The 23,308-nt window shown below is 48.9% G+C and overlaps 1 protein-coding gene across 1 annotated transcript; it reads left to right on the forward strand.

Annotated features, from left to right (window-relative positions):
* Nucleotides 1-1,112: 1,112 nt before the first annotated feature.
* Nucleotides 1,113-22,727, forward strand: DACT1 (dishevelled binding antagonist of beta catenin 1). Its single transcript, XM_033171300.1, is given in 7 exon segments — nt 1,113-1,742; nt 17,038-17,170; nt 19,645-19,800; nt 20,810-21,765; nt 21,767-22,045; nt 22,048-22,302; nt 22,304-22,727. Coding segments are annotated over 7 exon segments (2,511 nt in total). The 5' UTR covers nt 1,113-1,349; the 3' UTR covers nt 22,643-22,727.
* The last annotated feature ends 581 nt before the right edge of the window (nt 22,728-23,308 follow it).

A 23,308-nucleotide genomic window follows, 5' to 3' on the forward strand; every position in this document is an offset into this window, starting at 1 on the left:
AGACGAGGATGGACCATTGGCCTGACCCAAACAATGGATCTATTTTAAATGCTTGTGACCAGTTGATAAGCAATTTGTAGGCAGCCTCAGAGGAATTGTGGACCAGAAGCTGAGGAAGGATTGCATACAATGGTTTGTTTGAGGTACTAGATGAATCAACAGTCTGCCAAATCCATGCATTGTGGGAGTCACCCATCAACTTCTGTTTACTATCCTCTGCTGTTTAATATCCTCCTCTTACCGTCAGAAAGGTCTTTCAAATATTTAGTGGGAATCTCCATTATTGTAATTTGGCTTCCAAAGTCCCCCCTTGCAGTGCCTCGATTTCACGGAGTCGTGGAGTTGGAAGGAACCATGATGAGGGTTATAATTATTATTTATTAAATTTATATACCACCCTATTGCAGGGGGTTCGATCATCTAGTCCAGCCCCCTGCAAAGTGGGAATCTTTAGCCCAATGTGGGATTCGAACCCACAACCCTGAGATTAGGAGTCTCATGATGCTATACAGGCTGAGCGCTGCCACGCTTGGGCAGGGAAAGATTGCTGGCAAAAGATTCCTTCATTGCAGGGGGTTGGACTAGATGACCCTTGTGGTCCCTTCCAATTCTACGCTTCCATAATACTTTATATGGTATATCATGTCATATTATATGATATGTTTCCTTGACATGGCATGTCAACTAATTGTGGCCAAGTTTCACAACGAGGCTAGCATGGGCAAGTGAGAGGAGAAGTTGGTGCAGCAAGAGACTCTCCATCTCAGCGTCCTGGGTTCGAGTCCTACATTGGGCAAAAGATTCCTGCATCGCAGCGGGTCGGACTAGATGACCCTCGTGGTCCCTTCCTTGCAACTTTGCGATTCCATGATTCTAACCAACGTCCAAGCTGCTCTGCAGACTCTTCCCCCACTCCGTCCGCGCGCCCCTCACCGCGGCGTCTGGCCGGCTGGCTCTGGGCCGCGGCCGCTTGGCGCGCGTGACCTCCAGGGGGGGCTTCCTTCGCCGCCTCCTCTGGGCCGCCGGGGGGCGGGAGAATCGGAGGGAGGGAGGGAGGGAGGGAGGGAGAGAAGGAGGGAGACGGGGAGGCGCAGCGCCGGAGCAGCCGGGAGAGGGCGAGGGGAGGAGCCGGGAAGGGAAAAGGGGGCTTGGGAGGAGAGCGAGCCGAGACGCCGCAGAGGAAGGAGGCAGCCCGGGCGCTCTGCGGAGAGGAGGCGGCGGGCCGGGATGCGCTTGCCGGGGGGCTGCCAGGTCCCGGTGCGACGGGGCTCCGCGCGCTGAACGCCCCGGGGGTCTGCGGAGCGCATCTTGTGCGCTCGCCCCTCGCGCCCGGATCTCCATGCACTGATATGGGGAGTGCCGGCTCGGGGATGAAGCAGGCGATCGCGGAGCCCGGGCAGCTGCAGGCCCCCCCGGCGTCGTCGTCGGGGCGGGAGCCCGAGGCCCGGTGGCCGCGCGACGGCGCCAAGAGCGAGGCGACCGAGGCGGAGCGGCTGCGCACCCGCGAGCGCCTGGAAGCTACCCTGGCCGGGTTGGCCGAGCTGGAGTTGCTGCGCCAGCGCCAGGAGCTGCGCGTCAAGCGCCTGCTGGCCGCCGCGCCCGCCGATGCCCGGCCTGGGGGGAGCCGCTCCGGGGAGACGGCGGCTGGAGAGGCAGCCGCGCCAGGGGCCGCCGCCGCCGCCCCGCGCAGCCTGGAGGAGAAGTTCCTGGAGGAGAATATCCTGCTCCTGCGGAGGCAGCTGGTGAGCCCAGGGGCGCAGCGCGGTGGGGGTGCGGCGGAGGCGCAGCGCAGCCTGGCGGGTGGGGCGGAGGGTCGTGGAGACCCCCCCTTGCGGCGGAAGGAGTAGGTGCGGGCAGAGCCATCCTCCAGTCCCCGCACCTCTTTGCAGCGCCGGGGCTCGGGACGCGCGGCGAGGGGACTCCTGAGCGCGTGCGGAACGCGCCTCGTCTCCATCCGGGCGCACGTGGGAGTTGGCGACCGGGTCTCTATTTTCGTCTGCCATGGGGGGGGGGGGGGAGACCCCCTTGTCGGGACCTTTCCCTCGGGTAACGGCTGCTCTTTTATTAAGAGTCCTGAGCGCCGGATCCATTGGGTTGCCGATCAGGAACGCTTCAGAGAGAGACGGTTTGCAGGGGATAAAAAGAGGTTTGTCTTGGACGCTTCTCTGCTGGAAATACACTTGGATTATTATTATTTTTTTTTTTTTAGAGCTGCTCCATTGGGAGCGGAATGACCGGTCACTTCCATACAGAGCGAGTCCGGGGGCAGGGAGGGACACACCTTTGCTTTCTTAGCACCCCTAAAAGCATATGGGGTGAAGGAAAGAAAGGGCAAGCGCCAGCTCATTGGTGAGGGTGTGTGTGAGATCTAGTGTGCATGCAGAATAAAACGGAGCTATCTGTCTCAATCGGTGAGAAGACAGTGGCAGGCAGCCCCATTGTAGGGGATTTGAGACTCCTCTCCAAATGAGGGAGCAGAGAGTGGATCTAGGCACTCACCCGTGGCCCATACAAAATGTGGGGACACCCCCCTTGCATGAGTTTGTGGGAGACGCAGGGGCACTGTCTGATTTGGAGTCTCTCAGTGCTCCTAAACATCATAGCTGCTGCAGGATGCAGAATAGACATCAGTCTGTCTCAAGGAATCTAATGGTTCTGTCCGAGGCAATCTCCGAGTAGTATCCTAGTGCAGAAATCAGAATAATAATTATATTTAAAATATGGTCTATCCTAGGCAGAATAGCCAGCCTCCTGCTCCTGTTCTCGGGCCTCCCCTTTGCTCATCCTCTTTGGGGTCTTAACAAAAGCAGCCATAGCTGCTAGTATGTAGTGATTAATTACTGCAGCTTCCAAATGAGGTGGCGGCAGAGGGCTGTGGGGTGTGTGTTTTGTCATTGCACTGCACTGAAAATGACCTTAGGGAATGGCTTTTCCTTTCCCCCCCTCCTAAATTCAGTGTTTCTCCTTGCGGCTTTTCGTGGGAGATTTGGGGAGGGCACCTGGCGATCGCTAGCTGGCTGTATTCCTTGGGCACGGACTCCAATATTAGATTGCCTGCTGTAGGGAATTAATTTCCCTCTTGCAGATGCTGTTAAGGGACTGTGTGTCTTGTGTTGGCAAGAGCGGACATTAGGGCCAGGAAAGAAGCATTTATCTTATTGAGTTTCTGTCGTCGCTGGGGCCTTTCGGAGATTGCTTTTGTTTAATCGTAAAAGGGGAGTTAGGAAGAACTGGGCGAAATGATTAGAGCCTCACCTGATCACTGTAGTCTATTTCTTTAGTCACTCTTAGGCGTCCAAAAACGTGGTTTGGGGTACCTGGATTAAGCATGGCTCAAAGGAAGCTTGCCTTAAATTGAGGCAGATCGTTGGCCCATCTAGCTCAGTACTGCTTGCACTGGCTGGCAGCAGCTCTCCAGGGTTTCAGATGAAGGACGTTCGTGGAGATGCCGGGGATTGAACTTGGGACTTCTCTGCGTGCAAGGCGGGCGCTCGGCCTCTGAGCTTACAGCCCTGCCTGTCCTGGGAGGAGGAGAGCCTGCAGGGAACAATGGGTGCCAGGGAAATTCTCCTGCACAAGCCTCACTGAAATGAGCGGGAACGGCGCTGCTCTTGCATGCTTTCCACTCTGTAAAGCCAGCGGGAACACCTTCCGCATCGCCGTTAAGAAATATACTGGCAGCAAAGGCATGGGAACTGGCTGGTGCTCCCCTAGACTGGAGCCTGCTGTGTTCCAGTGGGAATGATGCAGGAGCAAAAAGATCTTTGCCCACTGCAGCGAAGGAGGATTTCCCTTCCTTTCCCGTGTGCAGCTTGCAAGGCAAGAGGTTCCAGCTGGCTTGTGACTGCTGGCTCCCAAGGCCTTTCTGTGTGCTCAGTTCCAGCGGAGGTTTGTGCATGGGAAGTTTCAGGGGAGCTGTTACTTTTGCCACAATGAACAAGAAGGAAGAAAGGGTTGCCAGACTCGAGTCTCTTTTTGCCCTTGGCAGCTTGTTAAGCGAGGCTGTTCATGTCTTCTGTGCCAAGACTTTCTCTGCCGAGGAAGGCGAGGTCTGTGCGCCGGGGGTGGGGGGGACAGCAACTCAGCTTCTGCAGTCAAAGGCGGTGGAGCCAAGAACCACCCCCCCCCCTCAGTGAAAATAGATGGAAATGTTGCTTATGGCACAACAATGTGCTCAGTTGGTATGTTTGATTTTGAGCATGATATTAAAAGGCAGTGTGTTGCGCATGCAAGAGTGGGCAGGCAGCATTGGAGCGGACTAGTAGCATTGCAGTGGGGAACAGGGGCTGGGTGATGGGTGATGGTGAAGGACCCACAAGTAGCGGTCACTTGCGAGAACAAACAAGAAGCCTGCAGCCAGGAAGCAGAATGGTCAGTCCAGATAGCTTCTGCTCCTCATTTTACCGACCCTGGTGTCCCCCTTCCCCTGCTTGCCAGGTCACTGTTGCACTGATAGTAGCAGCCTACAAGATTCCCTATCTTTCAGACTCTTAAAATATATACAGCAGCTCTTTCAGGATATAGAACCTGAATGCCGCAATGCTCATTCCGTTCCACAAGGCCTGTGCGAGGTTTTCATTCCCAGCCAAAGGGACAGCTTCCGCTTCCCTCACAGGAGTTGGATTGCGCATGTTCCAGCAGCTCTGTTCCCGGAGCAGTTGGAAAGTTTGTGGACATTCTGTGCCGTCACACAGCTGGTGTCCAGGCAGCGTTAGAAACTGGGATAGAAAAGCTAGGAGCCAAATGGCTTCTGGGACTTGGGTTGTGGGTGCCAAAACAGAATGTCTAGTCGCTACTGAAGGGGGGGTGTCCAGCAACACTTTTTATTTATTATTTTGATAAGCATGGACTAATATGCAATTCACATAAGTGACGCGTTGTTAATAACACATTTTTAGCAGAAATTGTTAATACATGTTTAATTCGGTGTTTACAATAAAAATATTGGTACCATACTTCAGTTTTCAAAACGTTCTAGTCTTTAATGTTAAATTCCTTAACGTATTGTCTACCCTTAAGTATATTTTGAGGCTTCAAAGCACATACATTTCAGTAATCCTTGAGTGTCGGCCAGGTACAAAAAAAAAATGGTGCCCAGACTTTTGGAGGTGCTCGCAAATGGAGAATTTTTAGGTGCAAAATGCGCCTGGCGCCCTGCTAATTTCAAACCCTGTGTCCAGGGCTTTATTACCATAAGTGCAACAGAGTACAGGTGTGTGTGGAACATCTGTTTTGCAGGTGTGAGCTGGGAACTGGGCGGTGAAGGAATGCAGCTGTCATTGCAACCACTGCCGTTGGTTGGTTTAGCCAGGAAAGAGAACCAAGCGGGGGGCCAGTAATTCAGACCACAGGCTTGCCCCATGGTTTCAACCAAGTAACCAGGGAAAGAAGCGTTTGTTGACAGTATGTTGCAGATTGTGTTATGGAAACCGCAGGACAGGAGAGGGCTGCTGTGCTCAGGTCCAACGTCCAGGCTTCCTACTCGAGCGTCCGATTGACCACTGTAAGAACAGAATGCTGGATCATTAGCCAGGCTTTTATGAAGGCAGGCGGGTTTTGCACTAGCAATAAACTTGCTCTGTGGGTCCAGATGTTCTGCGTGTGCACAACAGCACCAGAGTCTCCTGCAGCCTGCCTGTTGCGGGTCAGGGCCTCGCTGTCCCAGGGTGCGTGTTTTTGAAGGCCATCCTAAGAGATCTCTGTGCTTGACATTGAGCTCCTTGGTAGATGCCAGGCTGAAGGCAACCATGCTTCTGTCCTTCCAGAATCCCAAGCCAGCTTCCTCTGTATTGTAATGCAATCTTTTGATGCCCCTCTATTCCTCAAAGGAACCGGAAGGAATCAGAGCTGTGGGCAAGCAATAGAATACGGGTCCTGTATCCTGTCCTTCAAAGGCAGATGGAACAGGGGGAGGACATCAGAAGAACTTGCTTGATGGTGCCAGAATAGTCCGGCATCCTATTTTCATGATGGTCAGCCTGATGTTTATGAGCAACCCGTAAGCAGGACCTGAGCACAACTGCCCTTCAGCCCAACTGCGCAATCGAGCAGCTGGCATTCAGAGGAATACTTCTTCCTGAACGTCGCCCTTGTAACTGGTAGCCATTGACAGCCGCTGTGGTGGAATAATGCCTGCTGATGGTTCAGGTTCATTATGGGTTAACCTATCACTCCCATGTTAGGTAGGTGTTCCCTGGGAGGCGGAGCTAGTTGGCATTCTAAAAGGAGGGGGAAGAACCGTTAAAAAGGCAGTTGGGGGTTTGGCAGTTGGGGGTGGAGGTTTAGAGAGAGAGAAAATGGGAGGTTAGGCTTTGGGGAATGGGAGGAAAGGTCATTACCATTGCTAAAGGGATGCAGGAAATATTATAACTAAGCTGAATTACACGAGAAGAAGATTTGTACCAGTAATAACCCGAGACATCCATGTTTTCAAGTTACCTAATAAAGTTAAATGTGCTTAAACGTTCGCTGACTGTGGCAGTGTATCAGTACCTTAAGAGGTGTGACTAAGAGGAGAGAACAAAGCTTTCCTGGGGAGGAGGAAACTGTTTGCTTCTTCTGTCATACAGAGGGCTGGACAGTGAAGCCAAGTGTGCCACTTATTTGCCTAAAGGGGAGGCAAACTGCAGTAGTTGGGAACCCTGGTAGGGAGATCCCATAGGTGGCAAGAGGCATTCAAACGTAGAGCCCTGAGGTACCCCAGAGACAACTCCCCTATGAACACTGAAGGATTCATCCTAGTTGTCCGTGAAACTTAGGGAGAGTCACTGTTGGGGAAGTATTGAAGGGGAGGGAATAGGATCCCTCACAGCCACATCCTGCATCAGTTGGTCTGATCCTCTTTGGAAGCCGCTGGGCTTACAACAGTGCGTGCGAAAAGGATCTAGGGGTCTCGGTGGACCACAAACTGAACATGAGCCAACAGTTTGATGCAGCAGCAAAAAAGGCTAATCTTCTATTTTTGAATCTGGTTCTTTCTGCCCAAGTGTAGAACCTTACATTGCTGGAGCCCCAGACAGTATGACCAATGAGAGCTGCTGTTCAGCAGACTTTGGAGGGAGTTAGGTTGAGAAATGCGGGCCTAGCCTCACTCAGCCTCTTTCCATTTATTTTAATATATATATTAAAGGTAGAATAATAAAATCGGGGGTGGACTCACAACCATACTTTAAAACATACAAGATATAGAATACTGAAACAGATTAAAGTTGCCTCAACTTTCTGAGCATCTGGGTATGCTTGTCTGAACAGGAATATTTTTAGGAGGTGCCAAAAAGAGGACAGTGAAGGCGCATGCTTGAAAATATTCAGTTTGATACCACAGGATCAATTCAATACTACAGGATTGAAATTTCAATCTGAAAAGGCTTAGATGGATAGATAGATAGATAGATAGATAGATAGATAGATAGATAGATAGATGGATGGATGTCTTCAGTGTGCATCTAAATGAGTGGATTGTTGATTCATTGCTAATGGTAATGTGACGAGGCCTGCTCGTCTTGTGCGAAATGACCAGTCTCACAACAGTTGGGTTGAAAGAGTCTGATGATATTTGGGGCTGCAAGAGCCTTATTTATACAAAAGCATACAGGAACATTTCATCATATTTGGACTACATTTCATCAGCCATAGGATTTGGAAGTACCATATATGGGTAGGGTGGGACTACATTCTTACAACATGCCATGTCTACGTAAGTAAATGGGCCTGTGTGTATGTGATATTCCCTGTGCTCAGTAGGTGTGGTACATGTTCATCCTGATAAGGGCAGTACCCCAGCAGGCAGAGTGCACGTTGGTGCATGGCCTTCCTGATAAGGGCAGTTTGTGGTTTTTGTGTCACTACGCCCAAACGGCCAGTTTCCCTACAGTAATGAATGAATGAATGAATGGGGCCACCACACAGAAGGCCCTGCTTCTGGTGGACATAAAGTGAACAGTGGAAACTGTTGATGCCACCAGGAGGTCATTCTCTCCAGTAGCCTATTCCCAAGTTGTTTAATAAAATTGTAGAATTGTAGAGTTGGAAGGGCCTCCAAGAGTCATCTAGTCCAACCCCCTGCAATGCAGGAATCTCTATTAAGCATCCATGATGGATGGCCATCCAGCCTCTGCTTTAAAAACTCCAAGGAAGGAGGGTCCACAACCTCCCGAGGGAGACTGTTCTACTATCAAACAGCTCTTACTGTCCGCAACCTGCAGGGCTGCTTCTGCGCATGCGCGGATTGCTAGAGGCAGTGAAGGATAGGCGTGCCTGACGTGCTCTGGTCCATGGGGTCACGAAGAGTCGGACACGACTGAACGACTGAACAACAACAACAATTGCAGTCGTTAACAGTGGTCAACAGGTTTTCCACACGCATCAGCCAATCCCCCATTCCCACCACCCTTCTGAGTAATACCTGTCCTCACTCTCTCACTATATTTAAGGGTCTGGTGACTTCGATTTCAGTGTATCTGAAGAAGTGTGCATGCACACGAAAGCTCATACCAAGAACAAACTTAGTTGGTCTCTAAGGTGCTACTGGAAGGATTTTTTTATTTTTTATTTTGTTTTCATTCCGATTGTGCAGATAAAAGATAACGGATAGAGTTCTACAGGATGGGGGTGTCCAGATCCAGTGATCCCCAGATGGTGGAGATGTCAGGCACCATCCTGGCACACAGGAATCTTCACTTGGTTGCAAGTGGCCACTAGCCAGGAGCAAAATGCCCCTGGCGAATTTCGAACAAAAGAGGTGGATCCTGCAAAACAACTGTCAAAGGCCAGAGTAAAGAGTCGTGTCTTCAGCATGCGGTGAAAACTGTACAAGGAGGACATCATTTCTTGGCATTCTCCTCCCCGCCCCCCCCGGTAGTCTTCTCAGACAAATGTTTCATTGTAAACTCTTTGCAGGCAGAGACCTGCCTCTTTTGCTTAAGGAATCCTGCAAAGCTCTTCGTATGTTGACTGTGCTGCATAAATGACAGCAGTCAGATAGATTCCACAGGACTCTGAAGAGCCCTGTCACATCGATAGGAGCCTGATGGATGGCTCGCATTCAGACCAGCCATCTGGAAGTCACGGGAAATGAATCTCGCGAGCAGCAGCTCGGCGTGGTGTGTGCATGTAGGGGGAAGGGGGACGTAACGCATGGGTGTGCTTTGTGCTAATGCACACCACAGAATTGTAGAACTGATAGGGTCATCTTGTGCAACCCCGTGTCGTAGTGAATCAAGGTGCGTTATCCCAGGGATGGGGAGCTCCTGCCTCTCAAGATGTTGTTGGACTCTTACAAGCTCCAGCTGGCATGGCCAGTGAGCCTTTATTTATTATTTGCCTTTATATCCAAGGAGCTTAAGGTGGTGTGCTCGGTTCTCCAGAATCAGAGAGCCAGTGTGGTGTGGTAGTTAAGAGCGGTAGACTCGTAATCTGGGGAACCGGCTTCGCTTCCCCGCTCCTCCACATGCAGCTGCTGGGTGACCTTGGGCTAGTCACACTTCTCTGAAGTCTCTCAGCCCCACTCACCTCACAGAGTGTTTGTTGTGGGGGAAGAAGGGAAAGGAGAATGTTGGCTGCTTTGAAACTCCTTAGGGTAGTGATAAAGCAGGAAATCAAATCCAAACTCCTCCTCTTCTTCTTCTCCTCCATACTTCCTATTTTATTCTCACAACAACCCTGTGAGGTGCTTTAGACTGAGAGGATGTGGCACGCTCAAGGTCACCCAGGTCTTAGTCTAATAATAATAATAATAATAATAATAATAATAATGATAATAATAATATGATTTATACCCCGCGCATCTGGCTGGGTTTCCCCAGCCACTCTTGGCGGCTCCCAACAGAATATTAAAAACACGATAAAACACCAAACATTAAAAACTTCCCTAAACAGGGTTGCCTTCTAAAAGTCAGATAGTTGTCTGACACTTTTAACCACACTGTACTTGACTGGCTCAACCTTTTTCTCTCCAGTAGTTGCTGTTGAAGGACAGGACTAACACATAATGACCCAGTGTTAGAAACTCAGATATACAAGCTACGCGTCAAATGGCTCCTTAAACCAAGGTTACAGTCACCAAAATTGGATGTCTATTTTGGTGTTTTTGGGCAAGACAGCTCTAAACTCTTGTTTTTCAAATGATGGACTGGCTGTGATTGATTATCAATTAAACATCTGGCGAGTTCAGATGACAACCTTGAGCTAAGTTTTTTTTAAAAAAATATTTTTTTATTAAAAATTTTCTTTATTTACAAAGGTATGTGTAATGTCTCTCTCGTATTTTTTTCATGTAACATTTTACAAATCAGTTACGTTTGTTGAGACATTAGGAAGGAAAGGGGAAAAGAGGTGGGTGGGATGGGGAGATGGGTGGGGTGACAATGTTTCTATTTTGCGGTATGTAGGGTTTGGTGTCAACGTTGTTTGTGTAGGTTATCTGTTGTTCGCTTGTGCTCCTTTGGCGGTGAGAGAGATTGGGGTTGGCGTAGGGTGTGATTGTTCATTTGTGGTTGGCTGTGGTGGTCTTTGCTTTCCTGTGTGAGTGGGGTTGGTGGGTGTTTTGGATCAGGTTAGCCATATTGATTTGTATGCTGTCAGTAGATTATTGTCATTGTCTTGTTGGGCTGTGTGTGTGATGAAGGGGAACCATACTGGGGTGAAGGCGTCTTCTTCTATTTGTCCCCGTGTCAGTTTCACCTTACTGGTTAGTTTTTCTAGTAGGGCTGTTTCCCATACTACTTGGTACCATTGGTCCATGCTTACTCCTGACAGGTCTCTCCAGTGTCTGGTTATGATGTTTCTGGCTGCTGAGAGTAGGTGGGTTATGAGTTCTTTGTGGTGTAAGTGGGCATTGTTGTCTTGGAAGATGTTTAGTAAGACCAATTCTGGGGTGATTTCTAGCACTTGCTTGGTTATCTTACCTATTTCTCGTATGGCTGTTGTCCAGAATAGTTGGATTTTGGGGCACTCCCACCACATGTGGAAGTATGTGCCTGTGGAGGTGCACCCTCTCCAGCATTTTGGTGAAGTTCCTGGGTGTATTAGCGCTAATTTTCTTGGCTTTAGGTACCACCTGTAGGTTAGTTTCAGGGCAAGTTCTTTTCTTTTCATTGATATGGATTTAAAGGGGGGTTTAGACCACAGTCTGGTCCATTTGGTGGGGTTGATTTCATATCCTATGTCATCCTCCCATTGTTTTTTGATTGCGTCTAGGGAGTCCATGGGATTTTTTGAGTAGTATTTTGTATATTGCGGATACCAACCTTGAGCTAGGTTAAGAGCTTTGATGATAACTTAAAGAATTCATAACATAAGAATATTCTTTGCAACTGTGAGCAGGGCAGAGGGGTGGGGTAAGTGAAGGCAAACTACAGAAAATAACTATGACATTGTTCACCGCTCTTGCTCAGTCTGCACAAAAAAGAATTTTTTTTTTTGTTCCTCAAATTCATTCTGATTGTGCAGATAAAATATAACTGATAGAATTCTACAGGATGGGGTTACAGGTGGGTAGCCGTGTTGGTCTGCCATAGTCGAAACAAAATAGGAAATTCTTTCCAGTAGCACCTTAGAGACCAACTGAGTTTGTTCTTGGTATGAGCTGAAGAAGTGTGCATGCACACGAAAGCTCATACCAAGAACAAACTCAGTTGGTCTCTAAGGTGCTACTGGAAAGAATTTCCTATTTTGTTTCGACTACAGGATGGGGTGTTAGTGTGTGAAAACAGTGAAGACCCAATGATCCCCAAGCACGCACCTCCAGGTGGTGGAGATGTCAGGCACCAACCTGGCATCCAGGCATCTTCACTTGGTTGTTGACACTCTCAATGAACTCTTAATAGGTTTGTGAGATAGGTCTTCTCCTTGCAGAAGCCATGCTGGCTCTGCTTTAGCAAGGCTTGTTCTTCCATATGCTTGGCTATTTTATCTTTGGCAACACTCCCCATCCCATTAGTTTTCTCAGGACGGACATTAAGCTAACCAGCCTGTCATTGCCTCTGGATCCCCCCCCCCTTTTTTAAAATTAGTGTTACATTGGCTACTTTCCAGTCCTCAGGTGTGGAGGCTGATCTGAGGGACAAGTTGCATATTTTGTTAGAAAAGCATCAATTTCACATTTGAGTTCTTTGAGGACTCTTGAGTAGAGGCTACCTGGACCCAGCGTTTTGTCAGCTTTTATTTGGTCTGTTCGGCCTAGAACTTCATCTCTCGTCACCGCTGTCTGCCTCAGTTCCTCAGATTCCCAGAGAGTTGTCTGTTACTTAGAAAGGGCCACCATGATTGGATTTGAGAACATGACCATGTAATCCTATTAGCAGGGGAGTCCTGGAGAAAGCACCAAATCTTGGGGCTTGTGCTACTGGAGTAAGCAAGCGTTTGGTTGCCTTCCTAGTCCAGTTAGACGAAGCATCAGCGATGCTGTGTGGCATTTGCCAAAGTTCTTTGCCTGTCACGTAATCCTGGTCTTGTGCCTGCTGGAGTGGACACTGGCACTACTAGAAAGGAAATCTTGGCATCATTAGAGAGGCGATAGACCTGCCTTGCCAACAGCCTACAAAAGAAACTCAAGTCTGGGAAATCTAGTATATTCAGGTCTTCGTTTTGCAAGATGCTTTCTATCGCGAAGTTCCCTTTCGGTCTTAATTTAGCTCTTTTGTGCATTTGACTCTGGAAAGCGTCGTTTGGCATGATATAAATAGCAACTGCAACCAAATGTTGCAGCATGGAATGCTGCTGTTCAGGATCCCAGCCATTGCATTTCCCCTCCTCCCACACTTGTACCATCCCTGTCCCCAGGCAGCCAGCCAGCAATAATTTTCTTAAGATGATTTTCTATCTTCTAGAAACCTTTGGGGTTCTTCCAAGCATGCTGATGCCCCCTTCTCGAGCATGGGGTGTGCATTTTGGACACAAATGTAACAGCATGCACAGCCTGAAGATCAGAAACAGAGGGAGCGGTGATAATAATCTTGTGTCGTACGTCATTGTTCGAAATCCACCAGCTGCTAGGTGCATTTTGCACTTTGCTAACGGCCACTTGCTACCAAGTGAAGATGTCATGATGGCACCTGACCTTACCTGTTTTCACACACTAACAACATAGCCTTTAGGATTCTATCTGTGATATTTTGTCTGTATGATCAGAATGAATTTCAGGAATCAAAAAGTCATAATCCAGAAGGCAGCAGCTAGGCTGGTGATTGGGAACAGCCGCTTGGACCATATAACACCGGTCCTAAAAGATCTTCATTGGCTCCCAGTACATTTCCAAGCACAATTCAAAGTGTTGGTGCTGACCTTTAAAGTCCTAAACTGAGTCAACTTTCAGCAAGGTTTCACTTCATCCTTTAGCTTTGAGCAACAAGAGATCCTTGGCCGTGGCCCAGTATACCTGAAGGAACATCTCCATCCCTATTGTTCAGCCCGGACAGTGAGGTCCAGCGCTGAGGGCCTTCTGGTAGTTCCCTCGCTGCGAGAAGTGAGGTTACAGGGAACCAAGCAGAGGGCCTTCTCGGTGGTGACGCCTACCCTGTGGAAGGCCCTCCCACCAGATGTCAAGGAAATAAAGAGCTGCACACCTTTTGGAAGACACCTGAAGGCAGCCCTGTATCGGAAAGTTTTTAATGTTTGATGTTTTGTTGTGTTTTTATATGTGTTGGAAGCCGCCCAGAGTGGCTGGGGCAACCCAGCCAGATGGGTGAGATATAAATAATAAACTTATTATTATTAAATTATTAGGTTAGGCTGAGAGACAGTAACTGGCCCAGTGTTGTCCAGTGAGCTTCATGTGACCGAGTGGGGATTCGAACCCGCGGCCTCCCAGATCCTCACCCAACACGCTAACCACTAAGCCACATGCTGGATCTATTCACAGTGGCATAGAAATGGCCTGAGACTGCTAACTGATTTTAGTTGTGTGGAACCTGAATGACAACATCCCGCAAGCAAAGGCGTTGACATTTTTTTGTCATCAGATCAGACCTAAGTTAATGAATTTTCCACCGTTCCCTGTTTGGAGGAGTAACATATTTTTTTTCGCTTCAGAAGAAATGCAGCAAAACATTGATGCGTACAAAGCAATGTAGACAGATAGGCAAGATGATGGAGAGATATAATTATGAGATTCAGCAGGAAAACTGATTGCTCTGACCCAGAGGTTAATGATCGTATTCTAAATACATTCTTTATAGCAGTTTGCATCAAGAACACCTTTGCAAATTTGCTTAAGCTCTCTTGTTATTTCGAGAAAGTAATGCGTTTGTGTAACTGAGGATAGAGAAGGGAATTACTGTGAGCCTTTATCCCCTTTTAAACATTGATCCAGTTCTCTTACTTGCATGCTTATAAGCATATATACAGGTGAAACTCGAAAAATTAGAATATCGTGGAAAGGTTCATTTCTTTCAGTAATTCAGCTTAAAAGGTGAAACTAATATATGAGAGTCCCATGGACTGCAAAAAGATCAAACATATCCATCCTTAAAGAAATCAGCCCTGAGTGCTGACTGGAAGGACAGATCTTGAAGTTGAGGCTCCAGTACTTTGGCCACCTCATGAGAAGAGAAGTCTCCCTGGAAAAGACCCTGATGTTGGGAAAGATGGAGGGCACAAGGAGAAGGGGACGACAGAGGACGAGATGGTTGGACAGTGTTCTCGAAGCGACTGGCATGAGTTTGGCCAAACTGTGGGAGGCAGTGAAGGATAGGCGTGCCTGGCGTGCTCTGGTCCATGGGTCACGAAGAGTCGGACACGACTGAACGACTGAACAACAACAGATATATGAGATAGACTCATGACATGCAAAGCGAGATATGTCAAGCCTTTATTTGTTATAATTGTGATGATTATGGCGTACAGCTGATGAGAACCCCAAATTAACAATTTCAACTTTGGGGTTTTCATCAGCTGTACGCCATAATCCTCACAATTATAACAAGCGAAGGCTTGACATATCTCGCTTTGCATGTCATGAGTCCAGTAGCTAATGAAAACGATTGCTTACATAAATGGACTTTTCCACAATATTCTAATTTTTCGAGTTTCACCTGTAGATTGCAACAGAGGTTATAACTCAGTGCCTGCATTATAAAACGCATTTGTAGCATGACATGTTCAGACCCTGGGTCCTTTACTTTGCTGAAGACGTATTGTATCAGTATCAAAACCTTATTGTCATCACTTACAGACATTCAAAATAAATAGGCCAGTACGATCTCGGCGCCGTATCGTCAGTACAGTCACTTGCCAAGGGAAGAGGAGGCCAGCAATCTATTTCACCTCTGTGGGTCTCCAGCAAGGGCAGGGTCAAATAGAGGAATTTAGCTACTGTCTTGCTGAGCTCCTGGTCTCTCCCCTGTAATAGGAAGCATGTAACCTCTATCTCCGGTTTCCATTTTGGGATACATAGTTGGTCTTGGTATTGTTGGCGGAAATCATCATACATTTTGCATTTGAGGGCCATGTGAGCTACAGTTTCCACCAGGTGGGCATCACATGGGCAGATCCTATCTCCTTCTGCCATCCACGTGAACCTACCCCAGAGGAGGTTAGAGGGATTAGAGTTGAACCTAGCCAGCGAAAAATCCCTTCTTTCTTGCGGGTTAAACAGAAATTTGTAGATAATTGGGATTAGATTCCTGCGCCCAAGAGAGTTGAAAAAAAAGAGGGGGACATGTTTTTTTCCGCAGCTAAAATTAGTTCCTGGCGCTCTATGTCCCATAACCTAGTTTTTAACATGGATTTGTTGATTGGGAAAGCCACGGCACCTAGGAGATCCCCTGACAGCCCAAGTTGTTGCATCTTTGTGCAAAACAGTTGTAACCCTGGGGAAGGGAAGCAGTCTGACAGAACTTCGCTAAGTAAAGTGTCTTTATCTGCTGAGAAGCAAATGTTTAGGCAGCATAAAAGAAAACTCGTCCAGGCAACTGTCTCAAGCTTATATTGGCCTCCCTCTAGACACAAGGCTGTGTAAGGTACACAGCGTGGGACAGCTGTGTACCTTAAAGGGCTCCGATTCTGTTGACATGCCCGGGGGAGGGGAGTACAATGAGAATCCAGTTAGGAAACTGGGTTTGAATGGGCCCCAAACTGGCGCATCCTCCACGGGCCACTTTTGACAGGTGGGGTAATAACATTCTTTAACATAATAATTATAATCAAGCTTCCAGGATCAAGGGGCAAAGGAGGTGTTTCTTTTAAAAGTGGCATTGGATGGGATACGCCATCGTGGGTGGGAGGAAGAGGAAACACTCCCCTTCGTGGTCAGTAAGGTGTGCGGAATTTTAAGAGGGCAGCATCATGGGTAGGACTGTACCACAGGCCTCGAACAATGGCCACGCTACACCTGTAAACAAATAAACCCCATGTGTGTGATGAGTGCAGAAGGGATGGTTTGAAGAGATCAGGCCTGGCTTGGTGTCAGGGACTGTGCTGAGGAGGGCTGCATTGAGGATGAATGGTGAGGTGCCCCCCCTCCCCCTGCTCCTGCTCCTGAATCTTCCCAGGAGCAGGAGGACAGCATAGATTTGGAAGGGTGGTTTGCATAGATCAGAAGGCAGAAGCTGGGAAATACTTGATGGGGAACAGCTAGCAGAAGAAACACTAGGAGAGAGAGAGAGAGTTAAAAGATTCACAATCTCTGGACAGCATTCATCCCCCTCCCCTTCTCCAAAGTCACAAAGAGCTCAGAAAGTCTCAGAACACAAAGCGCAGAAGGTGCAAACTCAGATTACAAGGCGTAGGAGTGATGTAGATTAATAGGGATGGAGGGGGTGTAAGCCTTAATTGGGAGCACCGCCATTTCTAGGAGACATGTTCTTTGTTCTCGCACTGTGATTATTAAAGATTATAACTGGTAAGAAGTTCCTTTTGTTTGATCTTTTGTTACTGCCACGGGGGAGGAAGCCGATTCCCTGAAGCCTGACACTTGGGTCCCTGAAGCAAAGTACCAAGCCGAGTCCTAAGTTTGCAGAACTCTGCTGTTGCAGCACATTTTTGCTCTTCCCGTCCCATCATCGCTTAGGAGTCTCTTTTTTCTTTTCGTTGCTTTTTTAGAATTGCCTGCGACGGAGGGACGCGGGTTTGTTAAACCAGTTGCAAGAACTGGACAAGCAGATCAGCGACCTGAGGCTGGATGTTGAGAAAACGGCCGACGAGCAGCTTGAGACGGACAGCCGCCCCAGCTCAGGTAGGAATGAACCAGAGCTGTTATTGAAAGAATTGTTTCTGGAAACACAGGAGGGGAGAGTGCTCTCGTGGTCAGGTCTTGTTTGCATGTTTCGCATTGGGGCATCTGGTTGGCCTCTGTGAGAACAGGAAGCTGGATGAGATGGGCCATTGGCCTGACCCAGCAAGGTTCTTATGGGAATTGTAGAAATGCAGAGTTGGACAGGACCCTGAGGATCATCTAGTCCAACCCCCTGCAATGCAAGAATATGCAGCTGCCCCATACGGGGAATCGAACCTGCAACCTTGGTGTTAGCAGCACCGCTCTTCAACCAACCGAGCTATCCAAGCTCACTGTTCTGATTCTTCTGGTCAATTTTGCCAATTCGGCATAATCCATCAATTTAATCTGCCATTCTCCTCTGGTAGGGACTTTATCTTCTTTCCGTCTCTGGGCCAATAACATCTGCGCAGCATGGTCGCAAACATAAATAGTATTTTTTTCCCTGCTCCCTTGGGATTTCGGCACCTAGGATTCCTATAAGAAAAGCTTCGGGGGTTTTTTGTTTTGTTTTTAAGAAAAAGTTATTTAAAATATTTTTTTCAACTCATTATAAATCATTTCCCAAAATTATTTTACTTCCTGACATGTCCACTGCACATGATAAAAGGTGTCTTCTTTTTCCTCACATTTCCAACATACAGTTGACCCCGTTATATACATTTTTTGCTAATTCACTGGGAGTAAAATACCAGCGGTAGATTTTGCAGCTCTAGAATGCTATTATTAGTAGTCATGGTTATGATTATTTTATTTAACAAAATTCATATTCTGCTTGATTGTAGGGAAACTTCTAAGCAGTTTGCGAGAAATAACCAAGATTATCAATAAAACCAGAATGATTGAAAACATTTACACATGATTGAAATCAACAGCCAAAAAGATGCAAACACATCAGCACCTGCAGATCTTGATAGACTAGTTTCAGCAAAAAATGTTTTAAGCAGGCACCGAAAAGAGAACAGTGAAGGCGGCTGTTTGATGTCAATAGGCAGGGAGTTCCAAAGTTGAATAGTGCTACACGTTAAGCGTCAATTCCGTTTCCACCTGTGCGTGCAGAGAGGTTTGTGCAGAGAAGCCCACTGATAGCAGGTGGACACGGCTTCTCACAATGTTGCATTGTGGGGAAATGCGGCAGTTTTTTGGCCCGTTTCAAATATTTGCCAGTCAGTGTTCATTTCAGCCTCGGTTGATAGCTGCAGTTGCCAAGCTGAAGTACGGTGGTATGTTCCTACTCCCAGAAACAAATAGCAAACTCTCGCTTCAGTTACGATGTCTGCCAGTCTTGCATTAGTGTAAGAAAAGAACTTTAGGGGGGGGGGGAACCTACTGTCAGGGGCAAAATCTCCCCAACAGTCCATCGAAGACTGGACATGTCTAGTGAGTCTGGAACTGGGAGAGAAAACCAGAGGGCAGAAGGAATGAAGCATTCTTGGAAGAGCACATGGTTGTAACTCCACACGAAAAATGGTTATGTCCCTGTGGAGATGGCAGTACTGAATCTGTGGCGCACGCCCTTCTGGCTTGCACTCTTTATAAAGACTTGAGGGATGAGATGATCACCCCTCTTTTATTGTCCATTCCGGGTCGCCCAGCCATTGCCACAGTGTCCTTTCTCTGGGCAGATCAAGATGAGCGGGTGACGGCGAAGGTTGCAAGGTTTTAGCTGGGGCAAATCGGAATAAGATCCTCTATATACCTAAGGGACCGCCTCTCCTGGTATGTCCCGGGTAGGACCTTAAGGTCCTCAAATAATAATTTGTTGGAGGTCCCGAGCCACAAGGATGCTAGGTTGGCTTCAACTAGGGCCAGGGCCTTCTCAGTACTGGCCCCGACTTGGTGGAACGGTCTGGCACAAGAGACCAGGGCCCTGCGGGATTTGGCATCTTTCCGCAGGGCCTGCAAGACGGAGCTGTTCCACCTGGCCTTTGGGTTGGTTTCAGTTTAAACCCTGATGTTTCGTTCTTTTGGTGTGATTGGTGGGCTACTTAAAAATGAGGCTGCAGTTTAGATTTAATTTTAAATTGTATTTTAATGTGTATTTTAATGAATTGTTTTATGTTTTTGTTGTGATTTTATTGGTGTTAGCCGCCCTGAGCCCAGTTTGGCGGGGAAGGGCGGGGTATAAATAAAATTTATTATTATTATTATTATTATTATTATTATTATTATTATTAATTTGACTACTGATTCGAAACCCTAAAATGTATTTTATATAATTGACTTTTCTCTCCTATTCTTTGTATATCGTACTGTTGTTTTATTGCTATGGCCGATGGCTGACGCAAATAAAGATTCATTCATTCATTCACTCACATGGCTGTAAGTTGTATTAAGTAACGTGTGTTATGTGTTAACTTTCCAGCCTTGGCTTTCTCTATCGACTAGGTGTCGCATGATTAATGGGTTTTCTTGCGTTTTTTTTTTAAAAACAGGCTTCTATGAGCTGAGCGACGGGGCCTCAGGGTCGCTCTCCAACTCGTCCAACTCTGTTTTCAGCGAGTGTTTGTCCAGCTGCCACTCCAGCACCTGCTTCTGCAGCCCTTTGGACACATCCCTGAGTGGCTCTGATGGACGGCCCAAATCTGCAGGTACGGGAAAGGGGGGGGGGATTCACTGAAGTGGTTACGGGGACAGCTTGCGCCCCATGAAAATTTCCCCATTCACCTCTGCAGGAAGTGAGTCACGTGGAATTGAAGGTCGCTTGTGGAACACACAACTTTTGGTTCCATCCATGGGGGCTGTTGGGTCAAGCAGGGTCACACCCAGACTTTGGGGATCCAGCCTACTTGATACAGCAGACTTGTTTCTCCAAATAAGAGCCATACAGGTGTGCTCAACAACAACAGCAACAATTTATTATTATTTATACCTCGCCCATCTGGCCGGGCCCCCACAGCCACTCTGGGAAGCTCCCAACAGAATATTAAAATGCAATAATATATTAAACATTAAAAGCTTCCCTAAACAGGGCTGCCTTCAGATGTTTTCTAAATGTCAGGTAGTTGTTTATCTCTTTGACATCTGCTGGGAGGGCGTTCCACAGGGCGGGCGCCACTACCGAGAAGGCCCTCTACCTGGTTCCCTGTAACCTCGCTTCTCACAGTGAGGGAACCGCCAGAAGGCACTCAGAGCTGGACCTCAGTGTCCGGGCTGAACGATGGGGGTGGAGATGGTCCTTCAGGTATATAGGACCGAGGCCGAGGATCTCTTGTCACTCAAAGCTAAAGGATGAAGTGAAACCTTGCTGAAAGTTGACTCAGTTTTAAGGTTTGAGTTTTGGTGGGAACATTCATATCTCCAGAAACATTTAAAGAAAATGCAGACACAGGGGAGCCGTGCCGTGACCAGAGGAGCAATATTTAAAATCTAGTATTTGTTGAGGTGGTTGTTGTTTTGGCGGGAGAAATCCATGTTTCTGTAGCGTTATGGGAAATCTGAATTCTGCAGGAAACTGTGTCTCTGAGCATTTCTGGATACGGATTTTGAACTTTGGTTTTTGGAAGTTTAAAATTTCTCTGCCTATTTACCACTCAAGGATGTTGTCGTTCCCTTTGACGGTGGAATGTTTCCTCACTTTCCCCCATTCCTTCCTTTCAGATCTCATCGGCTGGCTGGAATATAACAAAGGGAACCAGCATGAAGACGCGTCCGTGGGGATGGCCTGCCGAGTGCTGTCCACACCGCACTCTAATTCCCTTGAGGTGGTTGCAGACGTGCATCCAAAATACCAGTGTGACTTGGTGTCGAAAAACGGGAGCGACGTGTACCGCTACCCCAGCCCTTTACACGCTGTCGCGGTGCAGAGCCCCATGTTCCTTTTGCCGGTGACAGACAACCCCCCAAGGGAAGAGGGAGAGCAGAAGGTTGCGGACCTTTGCGTGGGACCCGAACACGACTCTGCAAAAGCGGGCACCTCCTGCCTCCCGCATAGCTCTCCTCCCGAGTCCTGTCCCCCAGCCAGCAGGAAAATAGACGGCTACATCTTGAGCCTTGTGCAAAAAAAGACCCCTTCGGTGCGGACTAACAAACTGAGGACGAATCTGAATGCAGACCCCGCCAAAGGGATTTTGAGGCACGGTAGCCTGTGTGTCCGGCAAGCGCCTGGGATTGCAAGCAGCAGTTCGGCCGCTGCTCTCAAGACCCCAAACCAGGTCTTCCCCCATTCCAGCAGAGCCAGCACACCACTTGACAGCAGCGCCTTCTCCCCTCTGAAGCAGCATTCGAGAGAAACCGAGCACGTGGAGAGCAAAAAGATTCCTCCGCCTGCGGTCTTCCCGCCAAATGCTAACCACGAACTTCAAAGCCAGCACGCGGTGAGGAACGTCAAACCTCCAGAGCCGCCGCGGTGTCCGGTTGCAAGCAGTGGCGACGTCCCCAAGGAAAGCGGCCAGATTTTTGCGGAGACCCCTTCCCAACACGCAACGCCCCCGAAGGAAAGCAAAACTCTCCAGCTGCCCAGAAAGATCCTGTTCAAAAGCAGCGGGGCGCAAGCGGTCCACAGTGTTTTGCCGCCTCAGGAAACCAGGCCTCTGCTGGATTTCAAGAGCGACGGGGTCGTCCTCTCAGGGCCTGGAGGAAAGCCTGCTGGTGAACGCCAAATACATCCCGGCTCAGCCGCAGACGGTCAGGCTTCACAAGGGCAGCCGGAGCGTCAGGATACTCAAAAGCTCCTTGGTGAAGCACAGGTCGCACCTCGTCACCGTGCTGGAAAACGGGCCGCAGGCCGGCAGGGAGAAGGCCAAACCCTCCGGCAAGAAGTGCCGTTTCCCCGACGACCTGGATACAAATAAGAAGCCGAAGAAGGCCGCCACAAGAGGAAGAAAAGCGGCCACTTGCCGCCGGAGGCCGCCCTCCTGAGTCGGCCTCCCGGCGTCCTCAAGTCGGCGGTTAGGCCCCACAGCCGGGAGCCGGTGGTGGCGAAACCGAAGCACAAGAGGGCCGACTACCGCCGCTGGAAGCTGTCGGCCGAGGTCTCCTATGAAGAAGCCCTGAGGAGGGCGAGGAGGAACCGGAGGGAAGGCCTCGGGGCCTACCCTCAGGCTCCCCACCCGTACGCCAGCCCCTACGCCTACGTCGCGAGCGACTCGGAGGTATTCGGCGGAGTGCGAGTCGCTCTTTCACTCAACGGTGGTGGACACCAGCGAGGACGAGAGGAGCAACTACACCACGAACTGCTTTGGGGACAGCGAGTCCAGCCTGAGCGAGGTGGAGTTTGTGGGCGAGAGCACGACGACCAGCGACTCGGACGAGAGCGGGGGGCTCATCTGGTCCCAGTTTGTGCAGACGCTCCCCATCCAGGCGGTCGCCGCCGCTTCCGAGCTCCACGAAAACGCAGCCAAAGCCTTCGTCAAGATTAAAGCCTCACACAACCTCAAGAAGAAGATCCTCCGCTTTCGGTCCGGCTCTCTCAAATTGATGACTACTGTCTGAAATGCATAACTAGTAGCTGAAGATGGCAGCAGTGGTGACTGACATGCCTATTGGGGGAAGTGTGTGTGTGTGTGTGTGTGTGTGTGTGTGTACACAGCCTTCCCGATTGGTGACCTTCAAATGTCTTTGATTACAAGTCCCATCAGCTCCAGGCAACAGAGAACCATAGAAGTTGTGGAGTTGGATGGGACCCCTGAGGGTTATCAAGTCCAGCTCCACTGCAATGCAGAAATCTCAGCATGCGGTCCCCCATCCAATTTCAAACCATACCGGACCCTGCTTAGCTTTGCAAGTGTGCTAGCAGTTTCATTGCTGCAGTTTGGGGGGGTCATGGGAGTTGCAGAGGTCGGGGTTCAGGGGAGCTCCAGTGGTTGGGAATCTTGGGAATTGCAGAGGTCTGGGTTTAGGGGAACTGCAGTGGTCAGGCTCATGGGAGTTGTAGTCCAAAACGTTTGGAGGTCACCAGTAGGGGAAGCTTGAGGTAAGGGTGATGTCTGCATTTGGGAGTTTTCGATGTGTCTTGGGCACACTTATTCAGGGCACAGAAGCAACACAAGCCATCTTCAAGAGAAAATGCACTTTTCGGGGTGGGGGTGGGGAGGGCTTCCCTTGCAAGAGCCGAGGCGTCCCAGCGGAGAATTCTTCCGGCATCTCGTGGCTTCGCTG

Source organism: Lacerta agilis, chromosome 1 (genome assembly GCF_009819535.1).
Source record: "Lacerta agilis isolate rLacAgi1 chromosome 1, rLacAgi1.pri, whole genome shotgun sequence".
Taxonomy (NCBI): domain Eukaryota; kingdom Metazoa; phylum Chordata; class Lepidosauria; order Squamata; family Lacertidae; genus Lacerta; species Lacerta agilis.